The following is a 26212-nucleotide window of genomic DNA, read 5'->3' as shown; positions in this document are numbered from 1 at the left end:
CCTATGGCAGAGAGGTTGGATCTAGATGATCTTTAAGGTCCATTCCAGCCCAAACCATTCTATGACCATATGATTTTTATTTTATATATTCCTGATGGACAGTAAGAAGGATTCTTGGCTTTTTAGTTGACTGCATTTGGCTATCACTGATGAGGGATTAATTTGTTTTAATCTGAAACCAATAAACTGTACAGTGAGTTTACACATGCACAGATAGGAGAGTACTGAAAGAGATAAGAAAATATTCATAGCAGATAATGTATTCCATATTCTTTGCTGTCCTTTTCCCTGCCAGTTTTAGCAGTTATATGGAATATCCTCTCTTTTGAGTGCCAGACTGTTTGAAAGTGATTGTTTCTGGAAAATTATGCTCATAGCGTATTTAAAGCTTAACCTAATCTTCCAACAGAGTTTAGCTGGGATAGTCATGTATTTACTTTGAATGTTTTTTTAATACACTGAGAATTTCACCAGCATGCCATTCGTATGACAGCTGATTCATGTCATAATCCTCTCAAATCAAGATGATTAAAGAATTTCTTAATGTTGAAAGCTTTTTGTGCAAGATTTAAATTCACCACTTCTTAGAGCAAATCCAGGCATACTATTAATGCTCTCATTGGACTCTCATTTCACTTGTAGAAATCTAAATAGTATTGAATATATTATATACAATGGTAATTGCACCTGGAAATGTGATGTTTAGAGCTTAGACTGGCACAGCTGTTTCAGCAGAGTTTGGGCTTGTGAATGTAACACCAAAGGCACATTTAATGATCAGCATCTTGATTTAAGGTTTGAAAACAAAACCAAAAATCAAAACTTTTTTTTTTTGCTTTGCACCACAATCTATAAATAACATGCTGTAGGAAGCTGAGTATGAAAGCAGCAAATTCAGAAGTATAATAGAAAATTCTTGTAAGGGAACACTCACTTTTATAGGCTATTTCATTCAAAGACAGTATTTTAGTTGGGGTCATATGGCTTGCAAAGTAATGCCCCACCCAAACTATAAAACAAGTTCTAGTGGTAATAGAATATGGAGTTTGAGTTCTTGCTATGATCTGAAAATGTACTATACTGGAGATGGGCTGAGCCACTACACTGTTTTTCAGATCTAGTTTTGACTATTGAGGTCTTTGCAGTTAGGAGTCATTTCAATTCCCTGATTTTGCTATTAGCTAAAAATGGAAGTAAAAGGCCAACTTGTAACTAAAGAGAAAGCTGCACAGAATATGAAGTATTCTAGTTGCTCCTGCAATCGTGTTCTGAATTACTTTCAATGAAGTTGTGACCTTGTCAAAGAGTATAAACCTGAACTGCTGATTATCTGCTGTGCATTGTGAGCTAAAACTGTTGTTCTTGTTTTCTTGCTGATAACTTCTAAGATTAAGAACCTATCTATAGTTAATACATAGACACATAGGCCATATCTCTGCTGCATTGTTAAAGCAGGCAAAAATTGTGTTGAAGAGAGAGATGTCATCTTGTTTCTTATTTGTGGAGACTTTACAGGACCCGTAGACTTACTCCTCACATAACAGGAGATAAAATGAGAACACTTGTTGTTGTTAGTTCATGTTGTTACAGTGCTAAATCACAATAGCCAGAATATACTAATGCCAGTGGGCAACTAAGATGATGCACCTTGCATCTTCTTCCTCTGAGTATATGGTGAATTTCTTTGGGTTTGCTTTTAGTAAAATGAATACATTGTAAAATATAAAGCAGGGAAATAGCACTTGGCAGCAGGAAAACCATGTTGCTTAGCTCGCTGCAGGATGGAATGTAGTTGTACTGTAGTTTGGAAAGACTGGACCAGGACAGATGTTTCAGGGCTTTTGCATTTTCTCTGTGACATTTTAGCCCTTAGAGCCCACATGTATCTAAGAGAAGGCTGAGTTTTGAAACAGACATGGAATTAAAAAGGTATGGCTGTATGGGAGTTGCTTTATTAATTTCAAAATGCAAATAGTCTTAATGATCTGTAATTTGTAATAAAAATGTGAATAAATTAGATGTTTAGAAAATAAATGCAGTGAATGGCCAAAGCAGAGAGAAGGAAGAAAAAGTCTCATATTATTATACCGTCCTTATTTTTGCAGCTATTTATACAGACGGATGAGCAATTGCACCTGACCAAGGAAGTTTTTCCTTTGCATTACCACATTTCTTATCAGTAAAGGAGACTGCTGCAAACAAGGTCAACCTCTAGAAAAAACTTTTGCAGTTTCTGTTGAGGTAGTCAGATGTAAGCAATCTATAATGATGCAAAATCTGATTAGAAATTCAATAATTTCTGAAGAGAGGAACTAATTCTTTAGAAGCTTGAGGCTGCAATAGTATCAGGTGAAGAAGGATACTTATCTTTTAATATTCTAAACAGTTTTATATGTATATTGCTACAGGTTTCTCTTTTAATGGCATTACTGTTTGATGACAGAAGTCACAGGCATGCACATGTATGCAAACCTATCACTAAAGCAGTGCTTTTTTATTGGAAATGAGCCTTGTGCAACACTAATCCTTTGAAATTAAAAAAAAAAACCCAAACACACAAGCCACCCAAACCCCAGAAATGTTCTCCCTGTTTTTCATAGCAATCTATTCCATTTAATGAGCCAAAGGTTTTTTTACATTTTGTTTTTAATTTGACTTAACATTTTTACGAGGCACCCTCTGTGGTAAGTCATATTAACTTCCTCGCTTACATACAGAGCTTGCAGTTAGTAAATGCCTCTGATTTCCATAAAATAATCAGGGCAGGTTACTATTACAACAGTTTTTTTATCCCTACTGCTAGACTTCAATCATTTTAAAATCTGAAATGTGTTAATGACTGTATAATGTTGTAATCTGTGCTGCAATAAATGTTTTACAGTTAGCACTGGTTAGGAAAGGAGCCTATACAAGATCTGTTAATTGCTATGCTTAATTATTTAAAAACTGTATCTTTCTTCTGAGTTAGTTCAATGTATAACTCAATCCTATTTACTGAAGTCATACATCTTTCCTGTTTATCCAAGTATTCAGAAGGATTCCAGTGAAATACTGAATGGCATGAGACAGAAAATGATCTTTGCACTTTAGGCAAGGTTTGTATGTACACCAATTCCTTGCTTCTTTCTGTAGCTACCGAACTGACTGCACAATGCACTGAACATCTGTGTATTGATACAACCAGTAATATGCATTCGGTAAAATATTGTTAGTGAGAATGTTCTGGACGTTTATAAATTTGCTGTTGCTGACAATTCATCTGCTCTGTACCTATTAGGAGATCAGCCAGAAGTATAACATATGTAGAAAATTCTCCTGGAATGATCAGTATACTTGGGGGCTGCAAAGCCACCGTTGCTGGCACGGGTAAGGGGACAGGGCAGTGTGGATAAGTCTGAAGATGAAGATCCTTGGCTATTGCAGATAGGTGCTAATAAATGATATTCCTCTTCTCAGGCTTTCCTTGAAGTAATATTCCTTTAAAAAACTTAAGTTGGCATGGGTACCTTCTCATTCTTTCAAGCCTCTGCTTTGATACTGCATATTCCTGCCAGCGCGCTGGACCACATTCCTTCCTTTAATTTCCAACCATATCACGTCATCTTCCCATTTGCCTTTGTACGGTTCTTCATTCAACACCTTCCTTCTAACATTAATCATCATCCTCTGTGTCCATGTCCTCCAGCTTCTGCATATCATTTCCAGTTTCCCTCCTGAAATCTGTTCTTTGCCCTTCTGCAGGTACTTCTTTCTTCTTCTTGACCGAATTCTACGGAACATGACCTTGCTTTAAAATAATCAGAAATAATAGGATATGTTTATTTAGGCTACCTCACTCATCTCTGTATAGGGTATGAAAACCAGTGGTGATTTTCAGCTCAAGACGTATGTTTTCACACTGTAACTCACAAACCCTGAAAAATTCCTGTCTCTTCACAGAAGATTAGGAGACTCTTATTCATATTTTGCTTGGCATATTGACATAAGCGGTGCTTACTGTCACATGTTGGCCTCTCCCTCATCTGACCTCCTCCGGATAGTAGTAAATTTACATGCAAAAATTGTAAATATTTCTGGCTCAAGTAAATTAGCAATACTAATAATGTTTACACTTTCAGCTATTTTCTCAATGCTTGATTTAATCAATTTAAGTTTTGTAGATTATTTTGCATTTTTTTATTTCTTTTTACCTTTGGTACAAAAAGAAGAGTTGTGTGTCCTAATATAAGACTAATTTAATTCCTTGCTGTATTCTTTGCAGTTTTTTATTTGTTCAAGTGTTACAACTTTCCAATTTTTCAGTTAGTGTATTTTTTTTTCTTTATTTGTTTTGACACATTTCAGACCTAAGTGTTTTTCTTCCTTCCCTGACTATTAATGGTACATGTGTTTTGGACATTTATCCTCTTTACTCATGTTTCTGCAGAGGCAGATAATTAATTTCCCCTTTGTTGCCAATTTTCTTATTTCCTTAATTTTTCTTTTCATTTTCTGACAACAAATCATTTCTGCCAGCCTTTCAGAAACCAAATAACTACTTTTTTTTTTGTGTTGTATGCAGTTGTTATATGTTATTCTTTAAGTACTTGTTTTCTGCAAAGAATATCACTGTTCTGAAAGTGGACTAATTTTTCCATTTTGTCTGAAAAACCTGCCATTTAAGGTTGGTTTCTTTGTGAATTCTGGTTGCTGTTATTTCCTGTTGCATCCTGCCATTTAGTTTTGGCATCTACAACTTGTTTTCCATGCAAGGCAATCAACACAGGTATCCTTGAGGGATGCTGGAAGGTTGTGCAGAACACTTTTCAACTAATCTCATTTAATTTATGACCAGCTTTCTAAGCGGACAACTGTTAGAAAGTCCTCGGAGAAAATTCCATGGAGTTTTCAATTTGTGCTTGTTGAATTCACCCTGTTACTACCTTTTTGGGTACACAATTTGAATGGGAAAGCTGGTTGCATGACCTGGGTAGAAATTTAGTGTCTTCTTTCCTCTTCCTCACACCCTCCTGGCTTCATGATTAAGGTTTTAGATATTACTGCACATCTATCTACTTGTGTTAGGATATTCATAGCATAGCCCTGAGGATGATCTACTCTTCTAAGGAGAGATGCTTTAGAACTGAGAATCCTCAGGTCTTTAGATGAATGTTGTGGATTTGGCCTTCAGGGCCAACGAATGTTCATCTCCCTGGTACCTCTTCTTTTGCCCTCTGGGAAAAGAACCTGTTGAGAATTACAATCTGCACCAAAGTCCTTGTACTCCTACAGGCCAGACAACCCCCATTTTGGTTGAAAGACTTGAGGATCTTGAAGGCAAAGGTGTTATTACAGAGCTGTAATGGAGTGATGGTGATATTAAAGGCACTTCTCTGTTTTATATTGCTTGACTTTCTGTAGTTCCATGAGACAAGAAATCTAGGACAAATTTATTTTCATAGTCACTTAAGAGAATGCCTTGAGTATAGGACAGTCATCATGGTGGCTGTCAAGGAATACACCACATTTTCCTCTCAAAATGTGGGGGTAATTATTTCTCAGTTGAATGTCTATGATGAGAGGTAACAATGATAATATCAGGTAAGGGAAACAGAACCTTCTGTCTCTGACAGAGATCAGAATAAGGGGAGATATGAAGTGCACTGATTATTTGAACAAGTACAAGTAACACCCATTCAGATGTGTTTTGTTACTACTCTCAACCACTCCATGTTTTTATTACTGAATTTGTCAAATAAACCTGTCTTGGCAAAGGAGATCTGTAATGAGGTAATGTCATGGTTTAGCCCTGATCCAGCTAATTTCAGCAGCTGAAACCGTGCAGTTGGGCTTTCAATTCTCTTCCCCCAGCCCCCAGGGAAAGTGGAAAGGAAAATGAGAGGAAAACTTGCAAGCTGGCAATGATAACTACAGCTTTAATGAAATAATAATAATAGTAGTAATAATAATGATGAAAATAATTAGAAAGTAATAAAATAGATACAAATATATGAGATTGCACACCCAGCCCATCCCTCGATGACCTTGTCACCACAAATGCTGCAGAGCAAACACAAGGGGATGGGTCCACAGCTAGGAGGGACCTGGATTCAGGAAATGGATTCAGGAACATACAGATCTGGGATCAGGAGTGACCAGAAAGACGAGGTTCTTGCCAGACATCCACCGACACAGTAGAGGGCAAGACCCTTGTGATCTCTCTATTTTCTATGGAGTATGATGTATATGGAATGCAATATTCTGTTGGTTGGTTTAGGGTCACCTGTCCTGTCCGCCCTTCCTTGCAAGTGTGGCGCTTTTTCACAAAGTCGAGGATGGCCTTGGTTTCTATAGGAATAAATATAAGCAATGCTTTTCTGCTTACCAATGTCCCATGTTATCAATTCTAGAGAGAAACTGTCTGGAAAACATGCAGTTAACTTTCAGAAAATGAAGTCATTTAGGCAAGACTCAAAACACAACAGACAGGTACACAGAGATTGTCATGGAATCATAGAGTAGTTTGGGTTGGAAAGGACCTTAGAAATCATATAGTTCCAACCCCCATGCCATGGGCAAGGACACATCCCACTAGACCAGGCTTCTCAAGGCCCCATCCAGACTGGCCTTGAACACCTCCAGAGATGGGACATCCAGATCTTTCCTGGGTAACATGTGCCAGTGCCTCACCACTCTCATAGTCAAGAAATTCTTCCTTAAGTCTAGTCTAAATCTGATCCTCTCCCATTTTATACCCATTGCCCCCTAGTCCTATCACTAGAAGCCTTTGTGAACAGTCCATTCCCCGGCTCTCTTGTAGGCCCCCTTCATTTACTGGAAAGTTGCTATAAGGTCTCCTCAGACCCTTCTCTTCTCTGGGCTTAACAACCCCAAGTAATTGTCCAAGATTTACCATACTGCCATACTTACTTGGTTTCAATGGAGCATACTACAACTGATGCATTATACTTAGTAGTCCACATGAAATAAAACCAAAATTAAGAAAAGGAGATTATTATTTCCATGCTAAGTATGAAAATGGGACCTTTTTTCAAGGTGTGTGAGGTGTTTAAGATAAGAATCCAACAAATTATACTAAGATCTCTGTGGGTCAAGCGCCAGTACTTTCAGAGGACAAGTTATATAGATCTTGAAGCATAGTGGGAAGGTTCTATTTTTGCTTCTTCGTTTCAAATTGTGAGAACAGCCTTTATTTCTGGTGCTCTGGTCAGTGGCCTGTCCATAGATATACAAGGCCTTCTGAATAAGCTGGCACCTCCCCTACTGTTAGCCATTTGCCGTGGTATGGTATGCCTCAGAATTTTATTGCCAGGGTAAACTGTTTCCTTGGCTCTTGCAGTAGCAAGGATGTAACTGGAAAACTAACTTCCAGAGCACTCAATGATGACTTTTTCTGCAGGTGGACTCCGGATTTCTTGAAGACTTGGGTTTTTTGTATTCCATTATTTTTCCTCCTTCTGTGGTTCTGTGAATGGTTCGGTGCTGCACTAGGGTTCTTTGTTTAACAGTGTACAGGAATGAAGATCAATTTGCATGGTCAGTTGATATTATCAAGTTCACATTCTTTTATGAAGGCAAAAAAAGGCAGTCCAAAACAGCACAAATATTTTTTCCTCTTCCTTATTATAGTTACTTATTATGTTAGACATGGACAAATCAGCAAAAAAATAATGCCTTTTCTAGGTAGATGGATAGAGAGGGAGATAGTTTGGAATAACATGTGATTTTAATTTTTGGGCTGGTTTCAGTCTGGGGGGAAGGGAGAAAGGAACCCTTAGCAAGTTTGCACCCTTGCACCCTTAGCAAGTTTGCGGACGACACTAAGCTGGGTGGAAGTGTCGATCTGCTGGAGGGTAGGGAGGCTCTGCAAAGGGATCTGGACAGGCTGGACCGCTGGGCGGAGTCCAATGGCATGAGGTTTAACAAGGCCAAAGCCGGGTCCTGCACTTGGGGCACAACAACCCTATGCAGTGCTACAGACTGGGAGAAGTCTGTCTAGAAAGCTGCCTGGAGGAGAGGGACCTGGGTGTGTTGGTTAACAGCCGACTGAACATGAGCCAGCAGTGTGCCCAGGTGGCCAAGAAGGCCAATGGCATCTTGGCTTGTATCAGAAATGGCGTGACCAGCAGGTCCAGGGAGGTTATTCTCCCTCTGTACTCGGCACTGGTGAGACCGCTCCTTGAATACTGTGTTCATTTCTGGGCCCCTCACCACAAGAAGGATGTTGAGGCTCTGGAACGAGCCCAGAGAAGAGCAACAAAGCTGGTGAAGGGGCTGGAGAACAGGCCTTATAAGGAGCGGCTGAGGGAGCTGGGGTTGTTTAGCCTGGAGAAGAGGAGGCTGAGGGGTGACCTCATTGCTCTCTACAACTACCTGAAAGGAGTCTACAACTACCTGAGAGGAGGGTGCTGGCCTCTTCTCCCAAGTGACAGGGGACAGGACAAGAGGGAATGGCCTCAAGCTCCGCCAGGGGAGGTTTAGGCTGGACGTTAGGAAAAACTTTACAGAAAGGGTCATTGGGCACTGGAACAGGCAGCCCAGGGAGGTGGTTGAGTCACCTTCCCTGGAGGTGTTTAAGGCGTGGGTGGATGAGGTGCTGAGGGATATGGTTTAGTGTTTGATGGGAACGGTTGGACTCCGTGATCCGGTGGGTCTCTTCCAACCTGGTTATTCTGTGATTCTGTGATTCTGTGAATGTGTTACTTGGAAATTGTTTTCTGTATGTACTTGTCTTCATTTTCCTAGTTAGCTGATACTCAAAGACCTGTGCTAGAAACTTTGAAGACTTCTAGTTATTATGTAGGTTTGGTGGAAAAAATAACCACTCAAACTAAATGGTGCTTTTTAGTGTGGATGTGGAGTTTCAGCTATAATTCTACTTGCACGCGTCCAAGGGTGAGGAGCTGTATTAATCCAAACTATTTCTGTTAACTGTTTACTCCTGTCCTTGTTCACCGTGTTTGTTGTTAATTCAAAGCCTGACATTTTTTGATATTTGTGTGTTATAATGCTAATGATGAGAGGCTATATATGAATTGTAGAAACAGAAGTTATGTGTTGTTGTAATGTTTTAAGTTCAGATTCACTGCTGACCTTTGTTAGATCCAGGCTTTGTTCATTCTTTCCCCTTTCCTTTTCCCAAATGGTGTAGCATGTAAGTATTTGTTATTAAAAAGGAAAGAAAACCAAACATACAATAATGGGAGACTGAAAACTACATTAAAACAACTGTATACGGAGTGGTGGGTCAGCTGAGAAACCTGCTCTCAGAAACAAAATTGAGTGCGGTTCAGTAGTTCTGCCACACAGTGTCACAATTAGACTTCCCTTCCTTCCACCCTGTATCTTTCCCATTGTAGGTGAAGATACTTACAAAGCCAGAAAAGAGCAGTCTGAAATGTGGGGGGCAGCTGAAGTGCAGGAAGATGAAGATACTTGTGTCGAAGTTCCACTGGACCAGGTATTGATCAAGGTTTAAACAAACAGCTATTTTTAGATTCACAGGTTATATTTTTCCTCAGTTTCTTTCAAGGATACCATTTAATTGTGTGGGGATGACTGTAACAACCCAATCATGTGGTTTCTTTCATGAGAGCTTTAGCAAATCTTCCTTTCTCTGTTAACATGTCACATATCAATTACATTTTCATTAGCTTCAGAACTGCTCCAAGAGTCCTCTTAGAACCTTAGAGAATCAGGAGTTCCTACTATCACAGCCTATCAAATAGATCCACCTGTGTCACAGTCTGTTTATGCTGATAGAGCAGTGGTAAGGGACGAAGGCACAGAATCAAGGTTAGAATTCCTGCAGTCCTGAGCCACCAACAGGTGTGGACTTTTTGATCTTTGGTAAAGCTGCCAGTACTTTCTTCTGTTGGAACAACATGGTACTTAGTTGGCCAACTTTTTGATTGTAAGACCGGGGTATGATAAATAGGGCTTGATAAATAAGCATTTAATTATATACCTTTTGTTTTACTTTAATTTGTTTTCCAAAAGAAACTCCTGTGAACCAAAACAATACAGGAAATAAGTAACTTGAAGTTTATGCAAATGAAGTGGAGAGCAGGCATGCTTAAATTATTTGCTGATAACTTACCTCTTCCTTTCTTTCATGCAAGTGAATTGCTCACAAGACAGTCCTTTTCATCTTAGGTGTTTGTAGGAATTTTCCAACTTGTTCCATATCACATCCAGTTCACAATGTGTTCCATTGTGCTTTTGGAGTCTGTTAACAATGGCCTGAGGCCAGCCACCTAGGCCACAAGATAATATTTCTGATCCGTGCTGCATTGTAAGGAATTGCAGTCTACCCAGTAGCTTTCTTCTGTTAAAAATCATCCCAACAACATAAGGGATTCTTGAGCATATTTCTGACTTCCTTGTGCTCAGCTCAGTGCTGAGTAACAATTGTAAATGTGAGACTGTAAACAAATGAGAAAGGGAGTTAAAAATAGTTTGGTTTAAATACCTTTTAACTACCCAAGGCAACATGATAGAGCACAAATAATTCATAAAAATTCTGGAGTGTGTTGGAAACGATTTTTTGATGTAGGTAGTGGTGTATGTGATTAAGAGAGGCTATCTGCTAGATTTGCTCGGCATGAATAGAGAGGAACTGCTTGGGGATGTGAATACTCAGTGGCAGCCTTAGTTGCAGTGATCATTAGACGACTGGGTTTTAAGACCCTGAAGGAAGTGGGGAAGGAAATTAACAAAATAAAAATCCCAGAATTCAAAATAGTAGACTGGCTTACTTGAGAAACTGGCAGGCAGGATCCTGTGTGAGGCAGCCCTGAAGTTCAGAAGAACACACAAGACCTCTGGTTGATCTCCAAGGGTATCTTCCTTAAAGCGCAAGAACTATCCACATGTGCAAGAAAACAAGCAGTCAGTGAGCATGGGTAAGCTAAGGAGCATCTCTGCAGGAGAGGCCATGCAGCTGCTGAGATGAGCAAGGTGACAATGAGTGAACAGTGCTCCTTTTTGGTGATGAAGGTTGACTATGCAGGCTGCATTTGTAAAAGCACAGAATCACAGAATCACAGAATCACAGAATAACCAGGTTGGAAGAGACCCACCGGATCATTGAGTCCAACTGTTCCTATCAAACACTAAACCATATCCCTCAGCACCTCGTCCACCCGCGCCTTAAAGACCTCCAGGGAAGGTGACTCAACCACCTCCCTGGGCAGCCTGTTCCAGTGCCCAATGACCCTTTCTGTGAAAAATTTTTTCCTAACGTCCAGCCTAAACCTCCACTGGCGGAGCTTGAGGCCATTCCCTCTTGTCCTGTCCCCTGTCACTTGGGAGAAGAGGCCAGCACCCTCCTCTCAGGTAGTTGTAGACTCCTTTCAGGTAGTTGTAGAGAGCAATGAGGTCACCCCTCAGCCTCCTCTTCTCCAGGCTAAACAACCCCAGCTCCCTCAGCCGCTCCTTATAAGGCCTGTTCTCCAGCCCCTTCACCAGCTTTGTTGGTCTTCTCTGGGCTCGTTCCAGAGCCTCAACATCCTTCTTGTGGTGAGGGGCCCAGAAATGAACACAGTATTCGAGGAGCGGTCTCACCAGTGCCGAGTACAGAGGGAGAATAACCTCCCTGGACCTGCTGGTCACGCCATTTCTGATACAAGCCAAGATGCCATTGGCCTTCTTGGCCACCTGGGCACACTGCTGGCTCATGTTCAGTCGGCTGTTAACCAACACACCCAGGTCCCTCTCCTCCAGGCAGCTTTCTAGACAGACTTCTCCCAGTCTGTAGCACTGCATAGGGTTGTTGTGCCCCAAGTGCAGGACCCGGCTTTGGCCTTGTTAAACCTCATGCCATTGGACTCTGCCCAGCGGTCCAGCCTGTCCAGATCCTTTTGCAGAGCTTCTCTACCCTCCAGCAGATCGACACTTCCACCCAGCTTAGTGTCGTCCGCAAACTTGCTAAGGGTGCACTCGATGCCTTCATCCAGGTCATTGATGAAGACATTGAACAGGGCTGGACCCAGCACTGAGCCCTGGGGAACCCCACTTGTCACTAGCCTCCAGCTGGATTTCACACCATTTACCACCACTCTCTGGGCCCAGCCATCCAACCAGTTTTCCACCCAGGAGAGTGTGCGCCTGTCCAGGCCAGAGGCTGACAGCTTCTCAAGCAGAATGCTGTGAGAAACTGTGTCAAAGGCTTTACTGAAGTCCAGGAAGACCACATCCACAGCCTTTCCCTCATCCAGCAGCTGAGTCACTTTGTCATGGAAGGCGATCAGTTTAGTCTGGCAAGACCTGCCTTTTGTGAACCCATGTTGACTGGGCCTGATCACCCGGTTCTCTTGCATGTGCTTCATGATAGCACTCAAGATCACCTGCTCCATGACTTTCCCTGGCACTGAGGTCAGACTGACAGGCCTGTAGTTTCCTGGGTCCTCCCTGCGGCCCTTTTTGTAGATGGGCACAACATCAGCCAGCCTCCAGTCCAGTGGGACTTCCCCAGTCTTCCAGGACTGTTGGAAGATGATGGAAAGGGGTTTGGCCAGCACATCCGCCAGCTCCTTCAGTACCCTAGGGTGAATCCCGTCCGGCCCCATAGACTTGTAGCTGTCTAGTTGGGCTAGCAAGGCTCTGACCACCTCCTCTTGGATCACGGGAGCCTCATTATGCTCCTCTAGCTCCTGGGTTTGTACACAGATGGAACGACTCTCCTTACAACTAAAGACTGAGGCAAAGAAGGCATTAAGTACCTCAGCCTTTTCCTCATCCCCTGTCACTGTTGTTCCTTCTGTGTCCAATAGGGACTGTATGGTCTCCCTAGTCCTCCTTTTATTATTTATATATTTGTAGAAAGATTTTTTGTTATCTTTCACTGACTTGGCCAATCCAATTTCTAGCTGAGCCTTAGCCCTTCTGATTTTTTCCCTACACAATCTCACTTCCCTCCTGTAGTCCACCCAAGAGGCCTGTCCCTTCTTCCAGAGGCCATAAACATTTCTCTTCTTCTTGATATCCCTCAAGATCTCTCTATTCAACCAAGCTGGCTTTCTCCCCTGCCGGCTTTTTTTCTGGAACATGGGGATGGCTTTCTCCTGAGCTGCTAGGAGCACAGCCAGTACATCAGGGGAGTGGATTATCTCCCTTGACTTGGCATTTCTGAGCTTGCATCTAGAATAATTTGTCCAGTTTTGTGTCCCTCCCAGTACAAAAGAAGTATTTCTAAACAGGAGAGAGTCCAGCACAGCAACACACCAAAACATTACATAAGAAGCTTAAGGAACAGCATTTGTTTCATGTTAAAGGCTAATCAAGAGAAGGCAGAATTTGCTGATAATAATAGAAATGTATTTAAAGTGACATTTTCTGAGATAGAAAAGTTTCTAACTTGTAAAGCTTTCAGAACGAAGTACCAATTTTTCTTTAATTTTACATAAGTTGTGACATACAAAAGATGCAGTTGGTAGTAATAGTATAGAAATAACATTGCAAGTTTGCATTGGCTTGTCTATTTCCACAAGCATGGTTGTTCTCCCACAACAGGCCCTTGAGAGGTGAGATAAACATAAAAGTTATGAGATGTGAGGTTGTATAGTGCATGGTCCCTACAAGGAAATGAGCATATTGTTGTGCCAGCCTACTTGGCTGTGGGGTATGTGGTACAGGCTATTAAGATTGAAGTGTTGTAGAATGAATCTGTTGGGTTTTGATTTCGCCTCCCCCCAGGTTCATCATCCCAATGTTCCTATCTCTTCTTTGCTTACTTGTAAAACTCATCGGATGATAACTTTGTCAAACAGGCACTGATTTGTTTGGTTTTTTTTTTTTTTTTATAGATGTACACACTCTTGGCTCTTTCACTAGCCATTTGTTTTCCATTATTACAGATGTGTCCACATTTAAATGTAATCCTGATGCCATGCGTTATTCTCCATTTCCTGGGCTTAGAAAGTATACTTTCTATACTTCCGCAACTTCATTAAAGCTTCTTTTTAAATGCATATCAGTCTTCCCATTGTCTCCAGGGATGCAAGACAGATCATATTGTGTTGCAGAGGGTGAAGTAAATTTTAATGCATATATAGAAAATGTTACAGAAAAACTCCAGGCATGATTGTCAGTGAAACAGATGGAGAAAAACATTTGCCTGAGATACATCTTAAGAGAGTAAGGATCTGATCAGATGTTTTCTTCTCTGCCATGGTCATCTTGTGATTAAGGAATTATGCATGCTTGTAGTTACCAGACAATGCAACTGAGGAATGTAGTTTGGAAAGCTGTTTTTGCTACACTTGAAGTTGCATAGTTTCCATTGCGTATAGACTTCTGGATCTCTGATCTTGTAAAAAATCAGACTGTGCACTCAGGTGCATTTGTTGCAAATAAATGAATAAATAATACATCCAACTCATAAAAATGTTGGAGTTTAAATGTGTGGTTAAATGCTTTCTTGCTTTCAGAAATAACACTATGTGGGATGTGTGTTAGACTGATGAACCCTTAACTATTCATTTGCTTGTTTTTAAGAGCCTGGGTTTTGTAAATGATGTGGAAGAGAAATGGGCTGCTGTCACTTAGCAACCCTGTCTGGTTCTGGAACAAAAGGTTTTGCTGTTGGAATCTGTGCAGTACAGCTACAAAGCATTCCTGACTGGGTAGGAGAAGGGACAGCTCTATTCTGGCGAGGTTTGGTGCAATCAAAGTGTGTTCCTGATGCTGTGTTTGTGAGACTCATGCTGGTGTTTGTGACTATTAAGATTTTTGTTGTCTACCTCATTGTTTGTCTGTTGTGACCATTATCCAAGTAAACATTTCCAAATGGCTTCAATAAAGCAAAATTGTGTTTTACATTAATGGCACAAAATAATTTCAGCTTTAAATGATTTGTAATACTGCACTTCTCAATATTCTGCTATCAGTCATGTACAAACCTTCTGAGAGGTTATATTAGCATCCCTAGAGGAAAAGAAGCCAAATGCCTCATTGTCTGAAGATTTCCTGACTTATTGCTTTTGAATGATGATGGCATATGGTAATATAGCTCTTAACAAATGATAGCATGATGAGGGTAATTAGAATACATCTTTCTTTTTTAAATGCTCTGCTTTTGCTGAGATTAAAAATAACATCAACCAATTATTGAATGCAAAATTAAATTGACTCTGTTCCTCATCAACCTGCTAGTAAGTTATGAGTTTTCAAGAAGGCAAGCTGGGGCTGCATTTCCAGCATGAATTTGAGAATTATGTGTCTGTTCTACTTGGCTTTTATTGAATACACCTTTCAATGTATACATACAAGTCTTTTATCAGTGAGGCTTTTTATTGCTAGTCCATTGCAAGCAAAATGCACTCACAGTTATGAAGGAACAGTTTGAAGACTATTTATGATAACTACTGTACTTACAATCGAGAAACTGCAAAAGCATCATCTTCAATTAAAAGATGCAGCCAGCAATACAAGAAAGAAGGTTACTTCCTATTTCCTTGCAATCATACAAAAGGCAAAATTACAAACCTTATTATGAGTAGTTCTGACTACTCACTCTGAGTGAAGGTAATCCATAACAGTCACCCAAAAAACCCTGTCCTAGAAGTCCCTTACTTCACTGTGAAAATTACTTCAAGGAATAAGAATATAATTACCTCATGCTTCTCTGGTCCTAGGTTTCGAATTGTCCTGGTTTCTTTTATGATGTGGACACATGACTAAAGTACACAGGAACATATACTCTGTAGTTCATTACTGTATACATGTTCAGTTACCTTGGGCTATAACTGTCTGGCCACTTTCAAGATGAATTTTAAGTGCCCTTTCTTAGCTGTTATGAACCTGGAACCTCTCATGTCAACATGCTGATATTAACATTTGATGCTTACGTTCATTTAGTTGTGTTTAGTTGTGGTGAGAGATCTCCTCAGGCCTGGAGATGCAGTTAGTTCTCTGGATTTGAGATGCCATGAGCTTTTACCAGAATCCCAAATGTAATGTACTAGTATGACTCCCTGTGAGCCAACGCAAATCTGACTGAAATCTGACTGTTCGGGTGGAAAGAGGAGAAGCAGAATCTCACATCTGTCTTGGCTCTCCAGCCAATGCATTCTGCATAGGAAGCTTTTACTGGGAATATCCTGTTTATTTAAAAAATGACTACTGAAAAGCTGAAAGGTAAGACATGAAATGTCACTATTTTTCCTCAAGTGTACAAGATCATTGCTCACTTCTAGAAAGAAGTCTAGTATTTTCTGCAAGGACATGTAGGTCTGAATCAGCATACCTGTTTTGCTTTCAGTACACCGATTCTGATTTATTCTGGCTGAGAGAACACAGTTTGCAGTAACTTTGATGTATACATAATTGGCATTTTGTACAAGTGGAGGCATGGCTGTTGTGTATCAAATTCAATAAAAAGGTTTCCACTTACTCCAGGGGACTTTGAATGCAGGTTTTAGCTCATTATTTCAGCTTCAATGAAATCACCAGAACTGTTCAAGAAACTAAAGTTATGCATGTACAGCATTTACAAGCTCTGAACCATTAAAAACCTCTAGGGTTGTACTTTTTCCTGTTTTTCTCCCTGCATGTATATATGTACGTAAATGTTCTATTTCCCTAAATATGAAAAATCTGACTTTTGCTAAGTATATCTTTTTCTCAGTGAAGGAGGCACACTTAAAGTAGAGAATACTAGTTTATGCACAGCTAGTAGAGCAGTAAAATCTCAGTAGAAGGTATAATGCCTTTTATGTAACGAGAAATAATTTAGTGGGTGATTTTGGCCTTCATTTCTCTCCCTACATCCCTGTCTTAGGTCTGCTCTCCTTTCTGAATTGAATCGTCTGTGGTCATATTGACATTTCAAAGCCTGCCTATGACTCTGCTGTGTGGAGCTATACTTTATTTTAGATTACCTTGTGGAAGATCTTTTCCTCTGAATTGGTGTTGATTTTAACTTGTTTGAAATGTCCATTCTAATGAAGTGCACCTTGAAAGATGCAAGATTAGATGAATAACACATTTTACTTTACAGTTATCAACTGTAAACCTTACTATTTTTTTCCTGTACTAATAATAAGCATTGTAGTAATATGCTCAGCTATCTTTAAATTTTTGGTTACTAGAAAATCATTATGCTTGCACTGAAGGGATTTGCTTTACTGACCTTGTTTTTACTGTTATTTTTCCAGGCATTTTAGTTTAATGGATCAAGTTAAATTAGTTGAAATTTAAATGTTACTTTATACCTGTTCCTGAGCTTCCAGAGAGTTTCTGGATATGGTTCAATAATGTTATTCAGTTTTAACTCTAAAAATTTACACACACACCTATTTTAGAGAGGCAAGGTGCATCTAAACTTCCTAACATCTTAGAAAGTTACTGCCCCTCAAATGTCTGTTGTGCTTCTATGCCAAAGACTGCTTCCACAGTGATGAAACCAGTAAAAGTGCATGCATAATGATTCATATGTTTACACCATGGTATAAAGTCTTCACACAGTCTTCTATAGTCCAAAATGAGACACTATACTAAAGCAGTTCAGGCAAGGGTAGGTATTCTCTTCTGATTTGAGCCACTATCAGGCATTAACAAAAAGCTGGAGATAATAATATCTTGGGTAGCTTCAACTGTTAACTGAGAAAGCTTGGATTTACTTTTCTCCTTTTCTTACTCTTTCTTCATGTGCTGTTTGCAATGTGATAGCAAGCAGGTGTTCTTAAGCAAAACCAAAATTGCTCACTTTTATCTAGTGTTGTCTGGTGCATTTAATTTGTCCTGCCCTCTCTGTTTCTGGTCAGAATCCTGAGCTGTTAATTTACTTATCAGACTGAAAAGAAATTAGTAGGTCACATGCAAAACTAGCACGTAGCTTCTGGGAATTTATGGATCCACAGATTTTTTGCTGTCTTCATGTGCTGGAGGTTACCCAAGTTGAGTTGGATTTGTTTTGGATGATGCCTTCTTTGAAGATGTTTTTAAAGACTTGGCTTAGTTAGTTTCTATTTTAGTGGTAATAAGGCCAGTTTGATGTTGCCAGATAAAAGTGAGTCAGGGAAGCCTGAATAAAAACCACACAGAGAGTCCTGTACTTCAAAAATTACTTATGAAGGCATTATTTATCTGGTCAGGTAACCATGTACTATTTCTAGTAATGTGTCATTCTATGGATCATTACAACACAATAACTTGTCCTTTTTGAAGTTGTGTAAATGTAGTACTGTGCACTGGAATAATAAAGTTGTCTTATGTTGCTACTTGGAAATCAAATTAAAAGCAAGATAATTCATGAAGAGGCTTCAATTGTTGGTGTTGCTGAATTGTCTTTTGCTAATATGTTGAAGGTGATGATAGAGCTCTTTTGAAATGTTAGTGTTAGAGAGGGGAAAAGATGTTTTAGCAGATAGCTGCCTGCATAAAGGAATTGCATGATATTTATGATAGTAAAATCCAAACACTTTTGATTAAGACGTAATCTCATTTTGTTTGGTTTAAATTTAGAGCCTGATGAGACTGTGTGGGAGACAGACACCTTATCACTCCTGTGGGACTTTTTTTTTCTCTTTATTTTCATTCAAACCTTAGCACAAATATATAAGTCATCTTGTCAGTGAGGACATTGGTTCACTGCATAGTCAAGTGAATCTTCAAAGATGGTACTGGAAGACAAATGGCAAGAACTAGACAGCATGTGCATCAGTCTTCCAGGTTATCATGATATGATGCTGCTAGCAGCTTTATCTATACTGAGTTTCTGCTTACACTTTTTCAATATGTGACAAGATTCTGTTCTTCCTATCTGTTGGTATGGCTCTTCGTATGAAAAATTAATTGCTAACTGTCAAAAAAATACTAAACATGCCACTCTACACAGAGTTCTCTGGGAAGGGGAATGATATTCTGGAAGTGACCAGTATATCTACCTCATCTCATTTGCTACTTTTCTGTGGATGCAAAGGAGACAGGCTATGAAATGGAACCGATTAGCATGGCCTGGCCTGGTTCAGAGGTAATATGCTTCCTGGGGAACAGTTTTGGGGCTAGTGTTTTTGATATTTTATTGTGACAGGATTTTATAGACAAGTATGTATTAAATGCTAGAATGGTGGAGAATAGCTGGAGCAAAGTAGGCATTGCTATATTAGTAAAATCTAGATCCTTTCAATTTTGAGTATGGTCAAATGGATTAACCCAGTGTAATATATTTAAATCTCACTAACACATTTTTTTGATGTAGAATAAGAATGCGTTATGTGTTGGTGGTACAGGGGCATCATCTTCTGTCCATGTAGACAAACCTCAAATTAGCATACCTGCTCACCAGTAATTATGCAATTGTGATATTGGTGTCTGTCACATTTCTGAATAGTGTGGAGCATTCTGATTAAAAATGCCTCATAATGATTCTGCTTTTCCTTTCACCAGAGGCCAGCAGAAACTGTAGATGAAGAAGAAAATGCAGTTGAGGAAAATGACAGGGAAGAGGAGACATATAAAGGAGAGGAAGAATATCCAGAAGTGAATAGAGAGGAAAGCGAGGAAACTGTTAAAGAAAGAAGTGAAATGGAAGAAAGCAAGAAGAAATTGAATGAGAATTATGAAAATAAGGCAGAAGAAACAGAAAATGTTGACCAAGCAGCAGAAGAGGAACTTATCCATTTAAATGGTCAGCAAAATGAAGAAACTGGTGAGGGAATGGCACACTTGAACTACCAAGGTGAACTTCAGCCTGAAGAAATAAAAGAAGTGGATTCTGACAGTCAGAACCAGGTAGGTGCTTATTCTTTCAGTTTGTTCTTCTTATGTTATTGTTTCTCATTCATCTCATCCTTAGGCTTTTCAATAGGTATCTAAGTAGCTCACTCCTAATAAGGTCCTGAGAGCATTTACGAGAACTTCAGTTAATGGTTAAAGCTGTTTTCCATCTGTATAGATCAGGCATATCAGTATATTATATACTCTTCAACTGAGAAAGAAGATATTTCTTGCTGTTGGATGAATCTGCATCTCCTGCTTTCCTAAGCATGCTGAATTTTGGAAAAAAAGTAATTAAAAATATTTCTTGCAGTTTCCAGATAAGCAAAATCATAGAATCATAGAATCACCAGGTTGGAAAAGACCCACTGGATCATTGAGTCCAACCATTCCTATCAATCACTAAACCATGCCCCTCAGCACCTCATCCACCTGTCCTTTAAACACCTCCAGGGAAGATGACTCAACCACCTCCCTGGGCAGCTTGTTCCAGTGAACATAATGATGTGAATATAGTGAATATAATGATTTTATATTTCCACACTACATTGTCCTTTAGGACAGAGCAGAAGCATGTGTTCATGAAATAATAGTGCCTCTTTATTTTATTGAGTTGACATTCACAGAAGTGGTATTTCATAAAGGGCTCTTGCCATTGCTTTGTGGAAGTTTAATCTCCTTTTCTTAGAAAAGACGATGGAAATTAAGAAGTCCTCAAAGCAAGGGACTTTAGCCAGCTTAAAAGTAAATATCCCATTAATTTAGGAAACATGGTAAGGTGCTATTGGCTTAGATGGAGACATACAGCCCAAAAAAATAAAGTGAACTTACCTATCTGACTGTGAAATAAACTGACTGGTGAACATGATGCAGGAAATGAAGTGTTTTGTTTGATGGGAAGCATCCAGATCTGGGAAGAGTGGGATTCTTGAGCATCAGAAGCAGAACAAATTGCTACATATTCCCTGCTGAAAACCAGACTCTCCCTCTGCTTCTTTTGACACTGGGAATTGTTTAATACACCACACAACTAGGCTTTCTTCTGTTTCTGTATGACATATAAGAAAATTTTCCAGTTAAGAGAGATGAGTAACATGATATTTTCTTGGGTCCTGAATTTACTCTGTTCTTGATATATTGATGTTTTTATTTGTTTTTAGAAAAGTTAATTTGTTTATGGAAGTGGAGAAAGTAAGTGAGCAGTCACATTAAATGGAAATGTAGATAACAATATTGGATGAAAGAACTGTGTATGTGTGTGCAGAATGTTTAATTTGAGTACCTCCTTTGAAAGGTATATAAGTAGAAGGTAAATAAAAATGTTAATGTGATCACTCCTGGAAAATATTTTTTCATGTTAAGAATACCTTGTGGAAATTTTAGTATGAAATGCTAGCAGAGTATTGAAGTGAAATCTCTGTAACCTGATGAAGCTAACAGTATCTATCCTTTTTCTATAGGGTGATTCCCATTTTGAAAAAACATCCACAAATCCAAGGGTGATGATCACCAGCCCACAGGAAAGTGAAAATAATGACCAAAGCAATGACTATGCTGCAGTGCATAGATAGAAAAATGTAATAAGCAGAAAATTAAAGATTAAAGCATTTTAAATATTATATAAAGCAGGTTATTTTTTGTGATTTATAACTTATAGTGGGAAGATAGTTTAAGGATCCACATATTGAGTCTTAAGATTATGATATTGCCATACTGAGTGATCTAGAAAGCAAACATTATTAGCTACTTGAATATCAAATTTTTTTTAAAGGTGAAATTTTCTGATAGAATTTGAGGAGGGAAATACAAGAGTACTGTATAGTGGCATTAGAAATAAATGAACTATTCTGTGACGTAAGATAGTTAGTGGTAATAGAGTAACTGCAAAAATGACACTGTTACAGAACAAGGAAAAAAATGCACCTAAACTGACGTTGAAATTTCTTTGCAGATTTGTTCAGAAAACAGAATCAATTTTTAACTTTTAATAAGGACATATCGTAGTTTTTCCTTTAAAATTCCATGTAATATAGATGATTTCCAGGCATAACATTAAGATATAATTAGAATATGTTGCTCACCTAATGGACTTAGGCCCACAATAAATAATGTACTGTAATGAGGTATCAGTCCTAATGTTGCTAAAAAGTGGATTTTCAATGTGTTAATTATGAATGCAAAAGTTAACAATTCTAAATAGCACTTACTTAGCACTACAAAAGTATGCAGACAGCCTGCAATACTGCAGTTTGTTCCTGCGTACAGCAAGGAGTTTTGTTGATTGTCCTGCTTTTATTCACTGAACACTGAATTTTTATCATAGCGGAAAAACCACAGAAGTATGTAGCAGATCAGTTTCAAAAGTTGAGTTTGAATGGATTTGTAATTCAGTCTATGTGAAATTTGATTTATTAATGAAAAAAAATGAACAGGCCTGGTTTCAGACTGAAATTGCCGTGAAACTATTGCTATCAATGGAGCCATTTTAATACAAAACATGTTAGGATGAGTCCACTAGTTTTCCATGGAAGTTGACCACAATTGCTGCATTTATGAATCCCTTATGTAGCATTAATTGTTGAAAGTTTGTCATAGTCTTTTTGAGCAATCTGGTTCCTGATATGCTGTGGCTTAATTTGGCTTAGTAAATAAGGCATTGATCTGCAGTATTAGTTCTCTTAATGACACCAAGCCAATCGGTCTTATTGTTTCTCTGTTAGTAATGGGAATAACTTGCAGTTCATAGAAATACAGCCATGAGCATAATTTCATTAATTATACAAAATTAATAGTGGATTTTGTTAATGCTGGTAAATTATTGCAGTAAGAAATTACATGTCCTTTTTTAAAATTTCATGCTGTTAGGAAAATAATTATTTTTATGAATAAATAGAACTTGAAGCACTGTTTGAGGAATGTGAAGAATCACCTGTCATGACTGAAAATCATACAGATATATTTGCTTTTTCTTGTAACTATTAAATATGTTTTTCTAGTGAAGTAAAAATACATGGAGATCCTTCAGCATGTTTCTGAGTACTGGCAATGTGAGTATGAAACCCATAATTTTACAAACCGTAGGACCAAGGTTAGAATGATTTGTCCTCTTGCATCTTTGAATTGTGTATGATTCATGAGTCCTCTGTTGAACTGTCTGAAAAAGATCTGAGGGAATACTGCATTTGTGATCAGTTCAAAATAAGCTCCTAATTTTTAGCCAAGATCTTAAGCAAATATGCATGCTTCTTTTATTTGGTATAACAATCAAGCCTATGCTCAAATATCTTTGATTCACTGGGATTTAAGAACATATTTAAAGTTAAGCAGAAGTGACCTTCCAACACTGACAACATGAATTTCATATTTGGTTCTTTTACACAGAGAAGTTAATTTACGTGCAATAAATAATTCTGATGTTAAAGTCAAAATTAAGTAAGGAGCATATACGTGGTCTTGCTAATAGTTTTTCTGTCTTAATTTCCTGTCTGTGACGGCTTAACTCAGTTTTACAGAAGAAATGCATTATTTTGTTGAGCTTATGCAGTGTTATTTATTAAGCTTAAATGCAACAGTTCTGAGGCTTTTTTCAGGCTTGTTTTTGTTTTAGTTTAAAAAGTAATTTGCTATTAAAGAGAACTAGCATACAGATTTTCCTGTGTTTTGTCTCATTTCAATGTCTGTTTGATGCTAGGTCTATCTTTGGGTGACTGAGTTTACAAACCTGGTGATTTTGCAGCTGGTAGGATTCTCCCACACCTAGAATTTCTTTTAAAAAGAAAAGAAAAATCTGATTTGGTAGGTTTTGTATTGTTGCTGTTAAAGAAAATATCCTGACAATGTAGGTGTTACACAGTTTTAAGTCTAAGTTATATATCGAAGAATAAAGGCAGAGGTAAAATGCCTGCTAGTTTTTAATGTCATTCAGGGTAGGGCTGGATTATCAATACGTGTATACTGTTCAGCTGATGCTCAGCAAATAACATGAGTTTTATCTGTTCACTGGCAATGCTTGAGAAAATTACCAAAACTTCTAGATGTCTTCCTGCTGAAATCCCTCATTTCAGCAAAGCATTACAGCAGTTGCTTAAATCACATAGAGCTGTGGTTTTCATTAAATTTTGTCTAATGATTTGTTGCTTTGACATATTGGAGCCCAAATAAAGTTACTTTCTACAAAGAAATGGGTGCTCAGTCCTATCTAAAGTAAAGCAAAACAAACCTGTGTGCAGAATTAAAGAAGTATTCTGATTACTTGAAAATATGGGGAAAGGATTGTTGCTTGGTGTTTTAATTAATTAATTATCCCAAAGGGCTATTCAAATAACCATTAGAAAATAAATGTACGTACAAAATAAAGTATCTTGAGGAAGGGTGTATTTATTAAGTAATAGCAATCACAATGACTTAATGGGATGCAGCTCAAGGATGTATTGTTTTGGGTGGCTGAATTGAATTAGTGGTTTGGACATGGCAATAGAAAATTAAGGTCTCCGCTATCTTTAGATTATTATGCATGTGCATATTTGTAAGCATTAGATTATAGGCAAGTGTGTGAACACTGCAAGTGAATGCATTTGCTCTATGTTCACACATACTGCACGCATAAATAATGTGCATATATCATAATCTAATCTTATTTTTAGTTCTATTTTTAGTGATAGAAAAATATTATTGATTGTATCTGAAAATTGCTATAATTATACAAGAAAATACAGCTAAATCTAGTAATAACTAGCCTTACAAAAAGGGTGTCGCATCTTTTTAGGTTATGCGTACAATTTGGTGCTTTACTGAGCCAAGTTCAGAATGCTTGAAGTCTTGAAGCAAAATGGAAGTAGCAGCCTAAAACCAATTGGGAGCTATGGTGGTTGTAAACAAGTGGACAGGATTTGTAAAATTAAGAAAGAAAGCACAAGACTTTACTACAACAAGTGATACCAAAACTTTCAAAGGTCTTCAGTACTAGCTACAGTTCAGGCAACACCCAATTTAAACAAAGGGGTGTTTTGAAACAGTAGACAGACTTCCAATAACCTATGGGGTTACTAGGAATGCCTTTAAATGTCCTTTTTTTTCTTGCAGTCACCTTGACTCTAATATTTGTGATTTTATAAATGAATCCCTAATTCAATTATACTCTTTCTTTGTCCTCAGTTCAACTGAAATTTGATTCAAAATACAGGTTTTATTAGTTGAGAGCTTCTACTCTCTAATCCTAAAAAGGTTTAAAAATCTCTTATTTGGTATAACCTAGGAGGAATCTAATTTTTTTTAATAAAATTATTCAAAGTTCTGTGTATGAAAAACATGTAGATTCATGATTACATTTAACAGATTTTCAAAGGCGCAGGGTTATGCATACTATTTAAACTGTGAACTTGGATTAGTGTACTTGCATTTCAATGTAAAAACCACTGCCAGGTCTCTCTTCTGTAAGCATTGCTTGCCTGGACATTAAGTGTCATATTCTGGACCCCAGCCACTGTGCTGGCACTGATATGCATGTGCAGCATGTGAAACAAGCTCCTGATCCAAGCTCCCCTATAAAATCACTATTGAAAGCATTTACATTTTCCATACTCCAAAACAGAACTTGAAAAAGCTTTCTCTGAGGCTAAATTCCTCTCCCAAACATTCAAGTTACAACGTCCACAGCGGTGATTTCCAGGAGAGTGGCCCTGCCCTGTTCCAGGCTTTCAGGCGTGTAAAAAGAGCACCAGCCAGGTCTGCAAACCACTGTGCTTAACACATTTGGCCATGGTTGTTATATTGGCTCCAGTCCTCTAGGTTCTCCAGGTCATGACTGGAGAGAAATTGCCCTCCAGAGGACAATACAAAATATTTGAGAACTGAGCTGAGTCATCCTTGATGGAAGAGAGAGAGCCTAAAACTGATGGAAGAGAATTAGCCTAAAATTGAGTGATGCAGAAAGATAATTTCTAGCTGGGATCTGCTTCAAAATCCTTCCCCTTTCTCTGCTACTTTGAAGAAGCAGACTTTCACAGGAAGGAGAAACTTTGCTAGTGCTTGCAATATAGCATAAATAACATAATAGCAAAGCACTGTTGACCTGTAACAACTTCCAGTGGTGTTGGATGGATGGTGATGATGGATTCATGTCAAAAATGTTGTTCTCTCTTCACTATGGACTGACTTTCTCCTGTCTGTTCAGAAAGGGAGAAAACGAACACGAAGAGTTATTCTGTATTTGCCCTTGCCATGAAGTGAGGTGTTTATCCTTTTTAAAACAAGCACGAAATAAAGTATAGCTTGCAGAGGTGGTATGTGAGTCAAAACCTGTGCTGTAAAGTGGCAGGATGCTTTTCTTAACAAAAAGCACATATCTATACAGTTGTGTGCTTTTTTTTTACCCTGTTACATGTGGTTTGGGGTTTTCTTCTCCTTTAGCTTGTTTCCTGAGGAATATTGGACATGTGAGGCTCCTTGAGAGGTGTGGGGAAAAGTTAGAATGGGACAGGGAGGTAATTGCATT

At 38.6% G+C, this 26212-nt stretch overlaps 2 protein-coding genes across 2 annotated transcripts in view; one reads left to right on the top strand and one right to left on the bottom strand.

The window, feature by feature from the left end:
- Positions 1-21377, top strand: part of DCDC2 (doublecortin domain containing 2) — a 53283-nt gene extending 31906 nt beyond the window's left edge. Inside the window, exons 8-10 of the mRNA XM_069853090.1 lie at positions 9360-9460; positions 19390-19734; positions 21180-21377. Coding sequence (XP_069709191.1) covers positions 9360-9460; positions 19390-19734; positions 21180-21290 — 557 coding nt within the window. The 3' untranslated portion in view covers positions 21291-21377. The remainder of the gene's footprint in view (positions 1-9359; positions 9461-19389; positions 19735-21179) is intronic.
- Positions 1-26212, bottom strand: part of MRS2 (magnesium transporter MRS2) — a 460047-nt gene that overhangs the window by 58171 nt on the left and 375664 nt on the right. The gene's annotated exons all lie outside the window — the stretch shown is intronic.

The sequence above is a fragment of the Phaenicophaeus curvirostris genome, chromosome 3 (assembly GCF_032191515.1).
Source record: "Phaenicophaeus curvirostris isolate KB17595 chromosome 3, BPBGC_Pcur_1.0, whole genome shotgun sequence".
Taxonomy (NCBI): Eukaryota; Metazoa; Chordata; class Aves; order Cuculiformes; family Cuculidae; genus Phaenicophaeus; species Phaenicophaeus curvirostris.
Note: the sequence above shows the minus strand (reverse complement) of the source record. Positions and strands in the feature narration are given on the sequence as shown.